The 18,276-nt window shown below is 57.6% G+C and overlaps 2 protein-coding genes across 2 annotated transcripts; one reads left to right on the top strand and one right to left on the bottom strand.

Annotated features, from left to right (window-relative positions):
- The first annotated feature begins 1,386 nt into the window (after positions 1 to 1,386).
- Positions 1,387 to 11,116, top strand: VAT1 (vesicle amine transport 1). Its single transcript, XM_064524830.1, has 6 exons — positions 1,387 to 1,845; positions 3,341 to 3,548; positions 3,998 to 4,168; positions 4,251 to 4,340; positions 5,338 to 5,579; positions 6,639 to 11,116. Exons 1-6 carry the CDS (start codon positions 1,456 to 1,458, stop codon positions 6,738 to 6,740), a joined length of 1,203 nt encoding a protein of 400 aa, XP_064380900.1. The 5' UTR covers positions 1,387 to 1,455; the 3' UTR covers positions 6,741 to 11,116.
- A 360-nt stretch (positions 11,117 to 11,476) lies between these two features.
- Positions 11,477 to 17,906, bottom strand: LOC112991226 (uncharacterized). The gene is made up of 5 exons (XM_026113561.2): positions 17,272 to 17,906; positions 17,091 to 17,194; positions 13,249 to 16,164; positions 12,709 to 12,917; positions 11,477 to 12,209 (listed from the first exon to the last, which is right to left on the bottom strand). The coding sequence occupies exons 1-5, from the start codon at positions 17,447 to 17,449 to the stop codon at positions 12,140 to 12,142; spliced, it is 3,477 nt and encodes a 1,158-aa protein (XP_025969346.2). The 5' UTR covers positions 17,450 to 17,906; the 3' UTR covers positions 11,477 to 12,139.
- Positions 17,907 to 18,276: the final 370 nt, after the last annotated feature.

Below are 18,276 nucleotides of genomic sequence, written 5' to 3'. Positions count from 1 at the left end.
TGACACAGCCGCTGCTGGCGAGGGCGCAGCCGGGGCGTGTGGCGGGGACACAGCCCTGCGTCGCAGCCGCGGACCCCCGTGTGCCCGGGGGGCCCTGGCGCCTCTGCAGCCGCCGCCGGAGGTGAGCAGCCCCTTTTTGGTGCCTCCCTGAGCAGACCCCTCCTTCGCACCCGTGCCGTCCGGCCCCCATCACGCCGGCGGCAGAGACGGGCGGGGCGCAGGGATGCTGCCAGCCACCCCGGTCCCCACTGCCGCGAGGGCTCGGAGGGCGGCTCGGCCGCGGGGCCGGGGCAGCCGGCGCTTCCCGGGTCGCCGAGCCCCGGGAGGGACGTGCGGGCGGGGAGCGCCAGCACTGACGCGCGGGGCATGGCCGGACCCTGTGGGCCGCTGACACCCCGCCACGACTCTGAAACGGGTCCGGAATTAATAGCTGAAGCAACCCGATTTTCGGCGGTGCGGGTGAACCACCTGCCACGCGAGGCGCCTGCCGCTGCGGGGCTTGTGCACGTCGTGCCGCGCAGCCACGGCGAGCGCGCAGGGGAGGCTGGTGTTTTCGGCAAGGTGAGACGTGCCGACCGAGCAGTCGGCCCCTGGCCGGTGCACGGTGCGCGGGCGCTAGGCATGGATTTTAAGACTGTAATTATCGGTAAATGGTTGGTGCCACGGTGGAAGGTCGAGGTTAAGGAGAAGATCCTCTCGTCGGCGGCTTTCTCCGAGGGTGCGCGAGCGTTAGCGGGGCGTCCGCCTCCCGGGGCGGCTGCAGCGGGGTCCGGGAAGGGGCCTGGCGCCCAGCGACAGCCGCTGGTCCCGGCTGCGGCACGGGGGAGCGGGAGCAGCCGCGGCTCTCCGTGCGGGCGGCGCTGCTCGCGGGAGCCGCGGCCGGAGCGGGCGGGGTTTCCTCGGTGCCTCGCGCCCGCGGGGAGTGAGGCCACGTCCCCGAGCACCCCGGGCACCTGACAGGGCCCCGTTGTCTCCGGGAGGGGAGCAGCCTGCGGAGCCGTGTCAGCGGAGCCGGGGTCAGCTGGGCTGCTCCGTCCGCGCCCAGGCGGCGCCCAGCCCGGGGCGGCCTCTGCCGGTGCCCCGGCACCGGGACGGGCACCGGGGCCGCCCGCAGCCTCGCCCCGGGCCGCCCGCCGCGGCTCCGCACTCCGGGTTTTCGCCGCCCCCGCCCCGCCCCGCTCCGGTCCCTGCGGCCGCGCCCTGTTCCGGGTTTTCCCCAACCCCGACGCCGACCCCCGCCCCGCTCCGGGTTTTCCCCCGCCCCGACCCCCGCCCCGCCCCGTCCCGCGCGGCCGCGCCCCGCTCCGGGTTTTCCCCCGCCCCGACCCCCGCCCCGCCCCGCCCCGCCCCGCCCCGCGTTTCCCCCGCCCCCGGCCCCCGCCCCGCCCCCGCGGCCGCGCCCCGCTCCGCGTTTTCGCCGCCGCCGCCGCCGCTCCCGCTCTGCGCCGCTCCGCCATGTCCGCCCCGCCGGCCCCCGCCGAGCCGGCCCCGGCCCCCGCCGCAGCCCCCGCCGAGGCGGCCCCGGCCCCGGCCCCGGCCCCCGCCCCCGCCGCGGCCCCCAGCCCCGAGCCGCCGGCGGGCGGCGGGGACGCGGCGGCGGCCGAGCACCGCGCGCTGGTGCTGACGGGCTTCGGCGGCTACGAGAAGGTGAAGGTGCAGGCGCGGCGCGGCGGCGGCCCACGGCCCGGCGAGCTCTCGGTGCGCGTCCGCGCCTGCGGCCTCAACTTCGCCGACCTGCTGGCGCGGCAGGGGCTGTACGAGCGGCAGCCGCCGCCGCCCTACTGCCCCGGCATGGAGTGCGCCGGCACCGTGCGCGCCCTGGGCGACGGCGTCCGCGGCCGGCAGGTGAGCGGCGGCCCGGGGGGCGGCGGGGCCCGGGCGGGGCGGCGGCGCGGGCCGGGCCGCGCCCTGCCCTGCCCCGCCCCGGCGGCGGGAGCGGAGCCCTCGTCCCTGCAGTCCCTGGGGCCTGCGGGCCGGGGAGGGGGGGGGGCTGCCCGGGGCCTGCGGGCCGGGGGGGGGGGGGGGGGCTGCCCGGGGCCTGCGGGCCGGGGGGTGGGCGGGGCTGCCCGGGGCCCCGGTGGAGCTGGGGGGCGGGGTGGGGGCGGGGCTGCCCGGGGCCCCGGTGGAGCCGGGGGGCGAGGCGGGGGCGGGGCTGCCCGGGGCCCCGGTGGGGCCGGGGGGCGAGGCGGGGCGGGGGCTGCCCGGGGCCCCGGTGGAGCCGGGGGGCGAGGCGGGGGCGGGGGCTGCCCGGGGCCCCGGTGGAGCCGGGGGGCGAGGCGGGGGCGGGGGCTGCCCGGGGCCCCGGTGGAGCCGGGGGGCGAGGCGGGGGCGGGGGCTGCCCGGGGCCCCGGTGGAGCCGGGGGGCGGGGCGGGGGCGGGGGCTGCCCGGGGCCCCGGTGGAGCTGGGGCGGGGGCCGCCGCGCCGCCCCGCTACCGGTCGGTCAGTCGGTGCCACGCGGGACGCGGCGGGCGGCTCCGGGCGGCTCTGGGCGGCTCGGCCGCGGGGGCCGCGGTGCTTCAGGCCGCTCCTTGGGGCTGCAGCTACCGAAACGGCCTCCCGAAAGCCCTGGCTTGTCGAGGGCGGTCCCCGCCCCCCCCCCCCCCCCCCCCGAGGAAGATGCCCTGGTCTGCTCAAGGGCGAATGCGGAGCCCGCGCGGCCTGAGCCCTCCTGCCCGGCCGGTCCCCTGCCCCTGCCCCTGCCCGGCCGGTCCCCTGCCCCTGCCCGGCCGGTCCCCTGCCCCTGCCCGCTGGTCCCCTGCCCCTGCCCGGCGAGCGGACGTCCCGTGCCTGGCGGTTGAGAGCAGGCTTCGGGGGACGCCTCGGCCTTCGCGTTTGAGGCTTAGACCGTGCAGGTTTGCCTGCAGCTGCACATGCTTTTTCCAGGAAAGATCCTGTTGATTTAAGCATTGCCCCAAGCCCCTGCCCCTTGGCAGAACGGTCCTTGCAGGGGCAGCAGAAGCCTTTCAAGTTGCTCAGACTCCTGCTCCCAGCTTGGGCCGGGCGCAGCCCCGTCCCTCTGCTTTGCCGCGATCCCGTCGGAGGACGAGGAAGCCGGGCAGCGTGTCGGGTGCAGGCCCGCGCTGCAGGAGCCCGCAGTCCCTCCGGAGCGTCTGGCACGTGACCAGATCCGTAGCGAAGCGCCGTGCTGCGCTTTGCCTGATGAGCGGCGCGCAGGCCGCGGGCGCCCGTCCAAGCCCGGGATGGCGCAGGCAGCGGGGACCGGCGCGCAGGGCACGCTGCGCGTGTGGCTGGTGCTGGCGTGCGGAGGGCACGGGTGCGGCGACTCTTCTGCTAGCCCGGAGCCCGTTTCAGACCAGCCTGTGGCTTTTTTGGTTTTAGGTTGGTGATAGGGTGATGGTGCTGGCTAGGTCCGGACTCTGGCAAGAAGTGGTGAATGTGCCAGCCAACCAGACCTGGTTGATGCCCGAGGGAATGAGCTTCGAGGAAGGAGCTGCTTTTCCTGTCAACTACATTACCGCCTACATGATCCTCTTTGATTTTGGAAACCTGAGACCCAACCAGAGTGTCCTCATCCATATGGCTGCAGGTAAATAATTGCTGCCAGCCCATGCTGTGACTCTTGGCCTCAATACACAGCTTCTTGACTGAGGGGGCCGGGGGGGGAGTGACACAGATCATCAGGCAATTGCAGTAGTGCTGGACTGACAAGATATCATATGCCAGAGATGCAGGTGTCACGTCGACTCAGACACCGGCAGATCCCCTGGAAACTGAACTGCCGCATGGTCGGACTGGTCTCGCTGCCTCCAAAGCCCTGGCAGAGCTGTTATGGGGCTAACCCCCTTTTGCAGAAGCCTGAATTAGTCTTCTCTGGTGTGATTTGCAAGTTTTGATCTGCCTCAGGCAAAGCCTTTATTCCGTGCCCTGCTGGAGTTGCAGGATTGGTACAAGCAGGGATAACTTACGTGTCCAGAGGCTTTCCAGCTGCTCTGATTCCTTGTTTGCTTCTAAGTCTTTCTCTCTGCTTATTTTCAGGTGGCGTGGGAACTGCTGCTGTTCAGCTGTGCAAGACAGTAGAAAACGTCACCATTTTTGGCACAGCATCTGCCTCTAAGCATGATGCACTCCGGGAGAGTGGCGTCGCTCACCCCATCGACTACAGAACAATGGATTATGTAGAAGAGGTCCGGAAAATCTCTCCCAAAGGTACTGTGTGGAGGATTTTTACAAGTGTCTTGCATTTCTTTGAAGTACAAAGAAACTTCTAGTTATTTTCAATTCCCTCTAGGTGTTGATATTGTCATGGACCCCCTGGGAGGATCTGATACATCCAAAGCGTTTCACCTCTTGAAGCCAATGGGCAAACTCATAACTTACGGTGAGTGTGAGAGCTGCCTGCTGAGCAGTGTGCCCAAAGCCTGGGGTCCTGTTTATGAGGGACCATGTGATAGCAGCGTAGGTGTGATCTGCATGGGAATGCTCTACATTGCTCTGGCCTTGGTCACAAGGCTGTGAGGGAGCATCACAGTTGCTTGCTGCTGTCTTAGAGTTCAGTTATTTCATCAGGGTTTTTAAGATGCCCCACTTGGGTGGGGCATGGAGGGGAGTGAGATTTTTGCCTTGTCCTGAGAGCTCTGGCCACAGACTGCAGTGCTCTGCCCTCCCATGAGCGATCTGCTCATGTGTGTGAATAAGTGCCTGCAGGGGAAGCTGGAATGTCCTCACGGAGGAACGCTGGCACAGCTGCTTTGTCTGGGCTGACTCAATGTAGGGCACTAATAGAAACTGGCTTTTTTTATTAAGGGATGTGTGGGTGATGAGGTTCGAAGCTACTGAGTACTTATCTCTCCATTCCCCAGCCCTGAAACACTGTGATTTTTGTCCCTGAAGACAAAGCGCTCACACAGCCCCCAGTGGGATTCCAGACGCTTGCATCAGTGCTGCCTCTGTTGTTCTGGCAGTTAACCGTTGCAGTGTGCGGCTTCCCTCGGGAAGCCTGGCTGTGGCAGAAGGCAGTTCAGGCCTGCCAGCGTGGCTGAATGTGGCGTGTAGCCCTCTCTTGCCTCTGCTGGTGTTTCGTTCTAGCTGTACTGCTGCCGCCCTCCTAAGGGAGGAGGAGTTCTTTATTTTTGCCGTGCGTGGGTGCTGATATTCCACAGTCTGCACACCTCGTGGCCAAAGCGGGCCCATGCTTTCACTGAGGGTTGACTGGGCAGATCAAGTCTGTTGATATAGTCCAGTTCGCACAGCTGCTCTCCACTACCGTATCCTGTGTGAGCAGCTGTTACCCTGGGTATTGTCTGACCTGTTACACGGGATGCCTGCTGCCTTTCGTGTTGTGTTGACTCCAGCTCATCTGTAGCTTTTCTTTTTAGGAGTATCAAATGTGATCACTGGACAGAAGAAGAACCTCATGGCTATGGCTAAAACCTGGTGGAACCAGTTCAGCATCAATGCCTTGCAGCTCCTACACCATAACAAGGCTGTGTGTGGCTATGACCTTGGAAACATGGATGAAGAGTATGAGCTTCTTGGAGGTGTTATAACCAAGCTGATTAACCTGTACAACCAAGGCAAGATCAAGCCCAAGATAGACTCTGTATGGCCCTTTGAGCAGGTGAGTCTAAGCTAATGTACAGGCTGCCATCATCCAGAAAATACTGTGTTTTCTGCATAGTAAGTTCTGGCTCAAGGTGAGCACCTCATTCGTGGGGGCTAAACTGTTGCAAGTCGCTAACAACCAGCAGTTCTCAGCCATTCAGCACCCTCCTCCCTTTTAAGATATTAAGGGGAAGGAAAGTGGCTGGGGTCTTCTGCTCCAATGCACAGAGCTGGATGGTGCCAGACAGCGTCCCTGTGGAATAGAGCAGGTGCTCAGATGTGTCCTCTGGGCAGCAGCAGCCCATGAAGCGACAGGGTTATACATCAGACTGGAGACTGCCCTGAGTCTGCACACTGTAATTATGCAGAAACCTGGGAAGGGTGCTGCTGCCCTTTCATGGATGGATGGAAGGAAGCCCAGGCAGTGAAGCAGAATGAGTGTGTTGAAAGGGAAGCTGTAGCTTTTTCAGCAGCTCTGGTGTGCTTGATGCTACTGCTTCACTGTGTCCGAGTAGAGCTGGTTGCTTCCCTTGAAATCTTTTGCTGGGGTGGAGGCTATTGCAGGGGATCAAAGGACTCGGTAATGATCCATTGGTGTTACTGATCTGCAACCTAGTCGGAGGCAAATGCTTAAGGAAAACTGTGTTGATTCCAAGCCTGGCCCAGGTGCTGTTTTGCTTAAAAACTTGTAAATGTTTTGTTCTAGGATTTTGTAGGTGGTAGGAGTGTTGTCCTTCTGGCTGTTGTCTGTGTCTCTGCAGTGTTTCCCTCTGTGTCACTAGAGCTTCCTTTCCACACCTCCGCTGTCTTCCACAGCTTGCACAGTAGAGCATCCTTTCTGTGGTGTGTATGAATTCTTGAGGCGTTTCTTGTCGGCAGTCTCGGGTAGCTGCCCAGCTCTGTCCAAAATGCATCTGTGCAGATGCACTCAGATGTCTGGCACTTGCTTGGACTGCTGGGAAAGCCACCTCACGGATCCCCTCAGACGAGTGTGGGTGGGCCAAGGGAGCCCGAGGAAGGGAGTGGCTGCACTGCATGGTGGGTGTGGGTCTCATGGGATTCATGTTGTTTCTAGGTGGCAGATGCCATGAGGCAGATGCAAGAGAAGAAGAATGTTGGGAAGGTCATCCTAGTTCCTGAAGTACCGAAGGAAGAATCCAAGAAAGAAGAGAACTAATAAGGAAAGAGATGTGTGCAGATTGTGAATTCCTGGTTTAACTCCCTGATCTCTTTGGGACCTGGAAATGGACAGATCAATAGCTTTCATCTTCATCAATACAGGAGCATCGTGGTTAAAGTTCAGATGAGGTTTGCATGCTCTTGTCATGACTGGCCCTTTGCCAGATATGCCTCTTGCCCTAGCTTTGTTTTGAAGCCTGTTTATTTCACACACTTTTCTAATCACTTGTTTCTCTACTGAAATTCCAAACTAATCTTATTTTCCTCTGGCCGTGCAGCTGAAGCTTCCAGGCAGCTAGTAATTAGCAACTGCCTAGCCTATCACTGTAAAACGAAAGCGTAAAATATTTTAGTAGCTGCCGACTATCTCCACAGAAACTGAGCCCACGTAGTAGCACTCACCCCGTCACCTTTGAGAAGCATGTTCAGCAAAAGAATGGGCCAAACTGTGGAAGCGGCTTAAGTAGCCAGAGGAAAAGTGTGGCTGGCCTAGTCTTATTCTAGCACTGGCTACTCTGCAATTTACACTTATTACACTCTCTCCCCTCTGCTTTCACAGGCCTTTAATACCAGTGCGATAGTAACAGGTCATCTTGTCCTTGCCTTGTAAATAATCAGCTTGGCATTCTGGAGTCTGTAGCATATTGCACTCTTAATTTGCAGTCACTTCCCTGTGCAGTCAGCAAATGACCTGAGAGGCTGGTCTGGTTTGTGTCTAAATACTGAAGAAAAATTTCAGTTAGGTACCGTGATCTTGTCCGTTTTCTGATCCCAAACTGTAAAGTCAGGCCAAGCTGTCTGATTTTAGAGACCATAAGGACTCAACTGGGTCTCAGAAATGACTGGAACAATTGATGTTGGCTCTGTGCTTTATTAGTGTTGGGCTCCAAGTTGATATCGTTAAGGCTAAACTTCACCCTCATGTTTGTATTTCCAAGGGCTGCAGCGCGGAATCGGACGTCAGCGAGACGGGGATGAACATCTGTTAATGCTTGCTTTGTGCCGTGCCCTGGGCATTGGGGAGAAGATGATATGGTTTGGGAGGTAACTGGCAAGAACCAATCCTGTAAACCAGCTTCGCAGGGAACCCTGGGCTAGCTCAGGATTCCATGAGAGTCATTCGGCGAAGCTATCACTGAGTTACACGAACAGATGGCAAACTGTCTAGCTCTGTGTCAAGCCTCTTTGCCTGGGCATCTTGAGCAGTTTCAATTGCGCTTTCCATTCTCTTCTAGCTATATCTTTAGGTAGCCACTCAAACCAGCTCACGTGTTGTGGTTTGGTGCTGCAGTAGGGCTTGCCTCTTCTTCCCCCTGAAACTACCAGTCTTGGGACTCTTAGGCTCTCTTACAGCACCAAGGCTTTAGGAACCACCTGGGGTGCTCCTCCCAGACTAGAACTCCATTTCTCTTCTTTTCTTCCATGCGCTTGGAAATGTAACTGTGCAGAGGCCCAAACCTAATTCTGTGAGCACTTAATGTCCTGGGTGGTGCCCCTCCTTCCTGTTGTACTGTGTTCAACCCGGGGTGACTGTGTTGCTGTTTGCGCTTGCTTTAGGAGTTTGAGATTGTCGTGGATTGTAGGTGCTGCAGGGTTTTAGGCTTCATTTTGGATTTGAAAAGGTAAATGTGAGGACACCAAGAGCAGCTGGCCATCATGGAAGAGCTCAAATGCTTGCTACTAGGAGTGCTGCTCAACCAAACTCTAGGAAGGAAAGGGCCTGCTTACCTAGGGCCCTGTATGTGAAGCCCTGCACTGCTCAAGAACACCGTGAAACATTGCCATGGGGGTTTTTCTCTTTAAGTAGCAAGAGAATGTGGCTTCTTCCTCTGTCAGCTGTATCCTCCACAGGAGAAATAAATGGTGCTCCTCCCATCTCTCAGTGCAGCTTGTCTTTTAGGTGCTGGGGTTCACTCCCTAGTTTTGCTACCTATTGCATAGACATAGACTCCAGGGGACTTGCTCTGGTTAACTTTTAAGTACTAAAACAACCCCATCGCCTAGGACCTTGGAGAAGGGCTAGTACGCAGTCACAGATCTGTATCTTTCCATTTCTTGCACTTGATATGTGAACTTCATAAACAGGCTAATGAAATTCACAGAACAACTCTTAACCTTTTCTGAATCCAAAATCTTGCTGCTTCTGCTCTGTCTGCCTCTATCCTGCTAATTTAGATGAAATCAAACCGTGTCTAATGCTCCTTTACCATGTCTGATAACAGAATGACTGTCTAAATTCATGAGATGTAAAGTCTGGACCTGCTCCTCTGTGAAACCTGACCACCTCGATGAAAGCGCAGCATGCTCAAATGGCACACAGCACTGCACATCTTCAGATCCTGCAAATTTATAAAGGGGGAACTATCCAATTGTGTTTTACAGTAACATCATCTTTTTCTGCTTTACTCTCAACTAAGTGCATGCCCAGTGCCTTACTTGGATGGCCTTAGATTAGGCAGCGTAGCAAGGCTTAACAGCCTAGTCCATCTCGATACAGTGTGAAGGAAGAAAGCGGGAATCTTGAAGCTCCTTGTAGGACATCTGACATATGCTGCCTTGTGATATACCACAGAAAACAGTATCCCAGTGCCTTCTCTACATGCTTGTAAGGACTAGGAAGTCACCGGAGCCTTTCCCATTCATGCCTTTCAAAGTACTCCCAAAAACCTTTTGTGATTCTTGCTAGCTCTGTTTTGTGAACACTGGTGATGTAGTTTTGACTTTCCTTGAATGTGACACCCTCTTTACATGTACTACAGACTTTCCAGGGCTGTCCTGGAGGTTCTGTGCCCCTGAATCCAGAAGAGTTGTATTGTAAAGCAGTTGTTTCCCCCATAATGACTGTTTGGCTCAGAATCTGTCCTCAAGTGAGGCATTACCTGCTGCCTGTGCCTTGGCTCTCTGGAAACAGTCAGGGCTCCCAGCTCTCCTAGGGTAGTTGCTAGTATATTTTCTATCTACAGATTCCTGAAGCCCTTTTCAGGGTATGAGTTATGAGCAATTACTATGGTATTCAGTTACTGAATTTGACTTTTTTTAATCCCTCAGTAGCAACAATGTTTTCTACAGAAAGACTAAGATTAAAACCTTGTTCTTCACTGCCTCACTAATTAATGCTCTAGGTTTTTTCTTATAATAGTCTTTTTTTTTACAGACAATTTTATGGGCCAATAAGTATGAAACCTAGGTCAAACAACTTTAAGTGTCTTAACTCATTAAAGTTAACCAGCAGGTTGTATACCAAGGACCAAAGCAAAAAGCCTAGGGTTAAAAAAAAAAAAAAAAAAAAACTGTTCTGTTCCAGATGTTGCTTAACTGTTTAGGGCAAACTCATACTATAAGGGAAACATGAGATTCCTGTGCTTAAGTTGTGCATGCCATTCCAGCTATCAGAAGTGCAGTTTAATGTTTATTTTACTGATTGTCTGACCCGCAGGCTGTGCCATGAGGAGAGGAGGCCAGGTGAAAAGCATGAGTAACGAGTTCCTGAGCACAGAAGCAAAGGCTTCCTTCGCCCTGCCCTCTGCCTCTTGTGCTGCCATGTAGGCGCTGCATTGGATGTATGTGCTTATGTTACTAAGCACAGGGATAACTGTTCAAATGCCACTCCAGTGTCATTACTGTAGTCACCTTTTCGGACTGACAGTTTTGGCAGTTCTGGTCTTGGACAAAATGCAACTCTTTCTGCTGTCACCAGGCAGCTTTAGTCAAGTTTTTGACTCTAATTTCTCTCAAGCTCATTTGTGTTGCATACTAACTGTAGAAGAGAAAGGGAAGCAGCCTCAGCTTGCACAGAGAAGCACACCCCCTACTAAGATCTGTAGCTTTAGCAAACATTGAAGATACTTGGGGGGGGGGGCAGGAGTTTAGCTGTATATTTCATTTCAGAACACCTGTGTTATATGAGAATTGAGTGACCAGTGACAAGTAAAAAGTGTGAGCATCAGGCTTTAATCAGTGCAGGATCCTGGCCAGCTTACAGCTGCTATCATAGGTGTAAAAAACACTGTTATTGCCAAATGAAGTCTCTGGTGTTCTAAGCCCTGGTGATGGCAAAGCGTGACTGGCAAGTAGTATGTGAGCATGATGTGAAACGCATTAGACTCTGAGCCTCTTACAACATATGGTCTGGTCTGTACTGTCTGAGTCATGTTGATTTGCAGATCTGTGATATGAGTGACACTCATCCTTACAGACACTTGGAAAATCTTTGTTTAAAAAATATTATTCCGCTTTGTGCGTGTAACCAAGTTGGACAGAAAGCAAGTGTGCCAATGCTGTTTACATGACTATAATGTGTAATGCTCCTCTGTCTAATGTTACCATATGCCTTATGTGTTTCAAATGTTGATTAAAAGCATAACAAAACCCTCAGTGGTCTGCTGCTCAATCTCCTGCCCGAGCAGGACCCTCTGCCCCCAGCTCAGCCTCTAGGGCACTTCCGTTGCTTCTGCAGGCAGGCAGTGAGCAGACACATTCAGTTTATTGATTTTAACAGCTCTCCCAGGGTGAGAAGATGCCTCTGCTCTTAAGGACAAATGTTAATTGTTGCCTTGAGTGTTGCATCCATCTTGTAACACGCTGCTCTGGAGGGCAGCTATAGCCATTTTCGTTTGCAAAGCCTGTTGCTGGCCTCTGCACTTTAATCTGTGTCTGGGTGTCTCTGTAGCCAGGCTAGATTGAAATAGGTGCCCGGGGTGACTGTAAGACAAGGGATGAGCAACCACTACTAGAAAGGGGAGAATAAAGCTTGTTTATTTGCATTTCTTCACTTTGAGACAATCCATGTCTGTATATGCTTGTGGGAGGCAGCTGTCCTAGGAGCTGAAACCTGTTAATGTTCCCTCCAAGAGAACATAAGGCTTCCTGCTGTCCCCAGAGCAGGTGCTGGGGAGGGGCTGTAGCTTGGGGCTGTCTACTTGAGGAATAAAATGTCTAAGTTAACAGCTGAAATTAATGACAGCTCAGCTTTGCCACAGGCTCTGGAGGTGGCTGGGCTGGAACCTGCCTGTATTAGCCAGAGGGGGAGCAGAATTGCAGAAGGTGGGGCTGGGCTGCGAGCAGGCTCCTGCTTGGATTTGAGTTATTGGCTCCCTGTTGAGCGCCACATGAGGCTCAGCCTGGATCCGGTGTCGAAACCAGCCCCTGTTTAACTGGCTGGTGAAGACATGCATCCAGTAGGAGCTGGCATTTCAGTGAAGCTCAGATTCAAATGGGGACTCGAGGCTGAAGGAGCTGCTGTCACTAACGTATGGATTTCTGGCTACCTTGGGGGATGCAAGGAACTCTGGACAAACAACTATTTTTCCCTGAGCGATCAGCTTTGAGCTGCAGTTATGGCAGCTGGGAAGGAAGGGGAAGTGAAGGAATGGGATGTAGCTGCTCAGACAGGGAGTCTTACATGATACCAAATTTCTTCAGGACTGTGCAAACCTCATGGAGATACTGGGCATCTGGATAGCCATTCCTGTGGGGACAGAGAGGGAAGTGGTGTAAATGCTGGTGACGGTACCAAAACCATTGGCTGGGGGCGGGGGAATGGGGATGACAGTTTACTTTTGCCCTATCCTTGTAACAGGGGTGAGCATGGAAGTCCTGTTCCCTGGAGCTACAAGCAGCAGCTGGCACTGCTGTTTGCACTGCTGCGGCGGGCACCTGGAGCTGACTGCAGGGAGCTGCCACGGGAGAAGCCAGAAGAACTGCAAGTGAACAGGGCCCAGAATTCTTGCTCCATGGGGGCCTGAGGAGCGTGGGATGGGTAAGGGCTTTAGCTTCAGCTGGAGTGTGCCAGGGCTGATCTGCCACACTGCAGCTGCCCTGCGAGATGGACCAAAGGCAGGCACCAACTCTGCCCTCGTGGGAGCCTGGAAGAGCCCCAGGTCCCAGATTTGTTAAGCTGAGGTGCATGTTTCTGCTCCTGTCATTGCTAAGAAATACCTGAAAGCTTTGATTTAGCTGACCCATACCTGGCCTTGCCTCCATTCCAGGAGGTTTTGTGTGGGATCTGGCCCCATGTCACTCTTTCCGCTCCATCGAAGGACTTGATCTGGAACGTTAGCCCATGCTCAAATGCTTTCTTCAGCAGCACTGCTGTCTTCTGCCCTTCCCTGTTGTCAGGCAGGTAGGCATGGAAAGTTCCCCCTTTGTAAGGGTGTCCTGGGCAGGGGTCACCAACCTTGTAATGAGAGGAAAACATTTTAAACAACAACCTGAGTGCGGACCCTCAGATCCAGCTTCTGAGATTCTGCCCAGCTTGAAAATACACAGAAGTTGGTGGCCCTGTGGGCTGATATTCCCTTGAATTAAAGCTGGAGTTCATACACTCTTCAAATGCAGCAAGCTGCTCCCAAACCCTGTGTAGAAATTTTGCCTTTCACAAGGCAATACCTCTGTCACTTTGTATATGATGAATGGAGCTATAGCTGACCCCTGCCCCAGCCACATTCCCAAAACACGTTTCATTGCCTGCAACAGGACGGGGAAGGCCCTTGCGGCTGGATACCTACCCCTTGCACACCATCAGGGATGTTGTAGACAACCTGAAGTGTTAGGTCTCGATAGTAGCCAGGCAGGCTCTGCGACAGGGAGGAAAGCCTGAACGTCCCCGAGAGCTTGCGGCCTGGGGCAACCGCGGTGGAGCGGCAGCAAGCCGGCTGGGTACCGTCTGCTGCAAAACACGTCCTGCACAAGGCATGGCCACAGGGTGCCTGACATGTCACGCACGAGTCCTGGCAGGCATCACACCGAGACAGAGGGGTTTTGCAGGTTTCCTGTCCAAGGCTGGGCCCTCTGGTCTGCAGTGATGAGAGGTCAGGCTCCTGCTCCACATGGGTCCTGCCGGTCGGCAGTAGGGCCCTTTCCGGGCCCCTGGGCTCTGCTGCGGGTGACTGCTCTGCTGCAGCCCGATGCAGCTCAGGGGTGGCAGTCCTGTAGAGCCAGGTGGGCAAGGAGTGAGGAGCACTGTCTGCTGCAGGAGCTGGTGACTGCAGAGGTCCCATCTCCTCCTTGTGGCCTCCTCTGCTCTTCTGTCTTGCAAGCTGGAATCTGTCTGGCAAAACCTGCTTTAGCCGTGCGATGTCAGGCTCCACTGTCGACAGTTTTGTCTTCGGCAGTTCTTGGGACTCCCTCAGGCCAGCAGGACTTTGGTTATCTGCTCCGGCAGGGCTGAGAAGGCTGTGTCCTTCTGCATGGTCATTGGCCTCCTCCTGTCCCAGTGCTTGCTGGAACTGCCAAGGGCTGGGAGCTCTCATTTCCTCAGCCCCTTGCAGCTGGAAAGCCCTGAGCTCGACTGAGTGGGCTGCTTTATCATTAATGTCCAGGTGCTGCAGGCTCAGCTGTAGGGACTCCAGGCTTTCAGGAAGGGCTGCACCCAGCGTGGCATCCTGGCTTCTGCTTGGTTGGATGGCACTTGGCGCTGCGCTCAGAGCTCTCACTGGGCCCGGAGACACAGAGGAAGCCTTCAGGGCATGCAGTCTCCTGGAAGAAAACACCTGGAAGGCCTCCGTCACTCCTGACAGCATCTCCTTGGGGCAGGCAAGATAAAGCTTGTACTTGTCTTTGCTTAGTCCAACCTTGAGGGAACTTCCTTGCAAGAGGCTGCACAGTTCGCTCAGGGCATGGTCATCTGGCCCATCTATAGCAAGCTCCGAGTAACTCATACTCTGACACACGAGCTCAGGACACTTTTGCACAAGAGTTTCCACCGTCCGTTTAGCCTTGCAAAGCTTGTTCCTGTCCTCTGACTGCAATGTCAGCACAGTGCAGTCTCCAGCACGATGCTCTGAGATCTGCACACCTCCATCCCCGCACAGGTCATCAATAGCAGAGCAGCAAACATCTTTCAGGTAAGACCACTGCAGAGCGTCCAGACTCATTTCTTCACTCACCCTACTGCCTCCACTGACGGCCCTGACAGTGTCTCGAGGCCTGTTGCTTTCCTTTGACTTTGGCAGGGAGAAGCTATTGGAGCGTCGCAGTGAGGCCTTAGCTTCAGAGGGTTTGGAGTCCAAAGTGGAAGCGGTCCTTGTGTCAAAGAGATTCAGGGACTGAAAGGTACCAGACAGGCTAGTGAGGGGTTGGTGCTTGATGGGACTTGAGCCTTTAGAGTCCCCAGAATGCTGCGAAGTGCTGTTTTCTTTGCCCCCAAAGGGAGACAGGGTCTTGGGTCCCATAAGCATGGCACCTCCTTTCACACGGTCCCATTCTTTGGAGTCCTTCTGCTGAGACCCTGCTGCTGACCCCAAGACCGCATCTGTTGTAGTGACACGAGGCTGCTCCTGCTGGCTCCGTGCTGTTGGGTCACTTGGACTGAGGGCATCGCTCTCTGAGACGTGCTTTCCAGAAAGCTGTGCTTGTCCCTTCAGTGGAGGGTCCTGATTCAGCAAAAGCCCTGGGCTGGCCTGAGACCTGTTAGCTTTCGGAGTGCTGAAGTTGGCAGCTAGCTTGGGCTCGCCTTTCAGCTCCAGCCTTCCTGGGCTCAGCCTTGAGGGTGAGGTGTCCATGGGGCTTTTGGGCTTGTGCAGTGCCGCCTCTGTGGTGTGGGAGGTCACCGGGTGCGAGGGTGGGGAGCTGCTGAGCTTGCTGACTGTGTGCGCAGCCCTTCTTCTGGTGCTGAAATCGCGAAGATACTGCTTGGCCTGGGAAACATCAACCAGGTTTCCAATAAGAAAAAGCTGCCTCTCATTCTCATGGCAGAGCAGCTGGGGATAGAGTTTCTGCAGCTCACGTGACAAAGCCCTCTGTGTCTGGCTGTCCGCACCCAGTCCTCTCTTGTCGATCTTCTCCTTGCGCAGGCTCACTTCCAACTGCTGGTAGAGCTGCTGCAGGGCCAGGCGGGCCTGTCCCAAGGCATCCATGTCCCCAGAGTCACCTGCAGATGGTTGGAGGTACAGTATGACGACGCCATCGCTGCTAACATCCACCACATCCACATGATGCTGGCGTAGCACGCGATGGTACTCGTGAGCACAGAACCTCTGCATGTACAAGTAAATATCTGAGTCCATCACTAGAGAAAAGTCCTCCAGCTGCTCCATGGCTTCCCCATCCACTGGACCCCGGTGTGACGGGCCCTCAGCGGCCTTTTCACACACCTGGTCCCACTGCGGCAGTTTTGCTGTCTTTGGCGCAGATTCGACAGAGACAGGCACTTGCTGGTGCTCGTGGATCCTGGCGCCTTGAGCCACATGGCTGGATCCTGGCAGGAGAATCTCTCCAACTGGTTGACTCGTGATGTTCAGGCTGCCCAGCAGATCTCTGCTGAAGGCCTGCAGCTCAGTGAATGGTCCCTTGACTACGCAGTGTGTGTCCTTGGAGTCAAAGTTGATCTGCACATTGCTGTAGCCTTTATGCAAGTTCCTCAGAAGGGTTTTGCCAGCAGGAAGCTTCCCGTAGTCGACTATCATGTAAACATGTATGAAGATCTGCAGAAACAGGGCAAGGGGGGGGGGGGTGAGAAAGCGAGGAGCAACAACGAGGCACAGGGGAGGTAAATGCACCTGGCACTTGCCACAGTCTCTGCATTGTTATGACAAGAGATGACATGACCGGCCACCTCCATCTCCCAGCATCCAGCTTTGCAGCTTAGGTGGGAGCATAACACTGGCAGGACAGAAAGCTCCGGCCAGCTCAAGCAGCCTCTGGACCTTCTACACAAACTGCACAGAGATGCAGCCCCACTTACACATGCTGCAAGCTGTGCAAACAGCCCAAAACCAAGAAATCCACTATTCTGACACAAATACAATCCCTTCTGCATCTGACATGCAGTTGCTTTCTTGCTCTCCCGTCCTCCGGCTGTAGTCCTCAAAGCAGTCTGGCACCACAGACCTGGGGAAAGGTCGCCGGTGCCAGCCTGGCTGCCCGCCATGCCTGTGCTTTCAGCATGCAGACATGAGACAGGGCTACTGCCCACCCTCCTGCAACCAGAGGAAGATGCAAGAACTCACCAGTGCCTCTTGGGCACCAGCGCATCTCCTAACCTTGCCGGGGGGGGACACAGCAGAGAGAGAAAGAGACAGAGAGAGGAAAAATACACGCTTTGCCAGTCCAGCTAATGACATGGCAGAGGCATTAAGAGAATTCCCCCATGGGCCACCAGATGGGCTGGGGAAAAGTGCTCCCCACCAGTCTTATTATTCTCCCTTGCTTTGACAGGCACAAATACCAGACAACCGAGTGCAAAGCCTGCTCGGCTGTCCCTGTGTCATTAGCACGAGGGAAAAAAATCCTCATTTGAATATGAATGAAAATGAATTTGCTCTAAATCCCGTTAGGAGGGAAGGCAGGCACGCGGCCTCCCTTCCCGCCTGCGTGTGCTGGCACGGGCCGGGCCGCGGCTCCTGGCTACCTGGTCGGGGCTCAGCTCCGGGGCGTGCGCGGACACTTCCAGGGGGTAGCGCTTCCCGCCGACGGACAGCACGTGCTCCTCGGCCTCCAGCACCCGCCGGGCCACTGCGCGGGGAAAGCGGCAGCCGTCAGCCTCGGGCCGGGCCGGGGCCACGGCGTCGCCCGCTCCCCGCGCGTCTCACCTGCCGCCTCCTCGAAGGTGACGAGGGCGAGGGCCGGGGCGCCGGGCAGCACCTGGACGTCGGCGATCTCCCCGCCGCCGTGGCGGGCGCGCAGGAAGTGGATGGTGAGCTTGTCGGCCACCCGGTCGGGCGGCAGGTCGGAGGGGAGGCCGCCCACGCGCACCGTGCGGCCCGCCATGCCGCCAGGCCGGGGGAGGCCAGGGAAGGCCGGGAGAGCCGGGCGGGGGGAGACCGGGGGAGGCCGCGGGGGGCCGGGGGAACCGGGCCGGGGGAGGCGGGGGCCGCCGGGAGGCCGGGGGAGGCCGGGAGAGCCGGGCCGGGGGAGGCCGGGGGAACCGAGTCGCGGGAGGCCGGGGGAGGCCGCGGGGGGAGGCCGGGGCCGCCGGGCCGCGAGCTCACGGCGCCTGGCCTGGCCCGGCCCCGGCCCCGAGGAGGCGGCCGGGCCCCTCGCCGCGGTGCGGCAGCCCCAGGGGACCCCGGGCCGCTCCCCGCCCTGTCCCCGGTGCCCCCTCGCCTTGGCCGGGCCCGTCCCCGCCCCGCCGCTACCTGCCGCCGCCCCGCTCCGCTCCGGCCCCGCCGCCGCCCGCAGAAACGAAAGCGAAACCGGAGCCGCCCCGCCCGGGCTGCCGCGGCCCTGCACCGCCCCCGGGGCGGCTCGGCTCGGCTCGGCTCATCGCAGAACGGCTCCGCTCGGCTCGGCTCAGCACGACGGCTCGGCTCCGCTCGGCTCCGCTCGGCTCAGCACGACGGCTCAGCTCGGCCCGCCTCAGCTCGGCCCAGCTCAGCTCGGTTCGGCTCGGCTCAGCTTGGCACAGCTCAGCTTGGCACGGCTCAGCTTGGCACGGCTCAGCTCAGCTCGGCTCGGCTCGGCTCAGCTTGGCACGGCTCAGCTTGGCACGGCTCAGCTCAGCTCGGCTCGGCTCGGCTCAGCATGACGGCTCGGCTCGGCTCGGCTCGGCTCGGCTCGGCTCGGCATCCCAGTAGGAGCCCTGCTGGCATGGCTGA

The sequence above is a fragment of the Dromaius novaehollandiae genome, chromosome 22 (genome assembly GCF_036370855.1).
Source record: "Dromaius novaehollandiae isolate bDroNov1 chromosome 22, bDroNov1.hap1, whole genome shotgun sequence".
NCBI lineage: Eukaryota > Metazoa > Chordata > Aves > Casuariiformes > Dromaiidae > Dromaius > Dromaius novaehollandiae.
The sequence above is the reverse complement of the archived record's forward strand: the minus strand, read 5'-3'. Positions and strand labels throughout refer to the sequence as shown.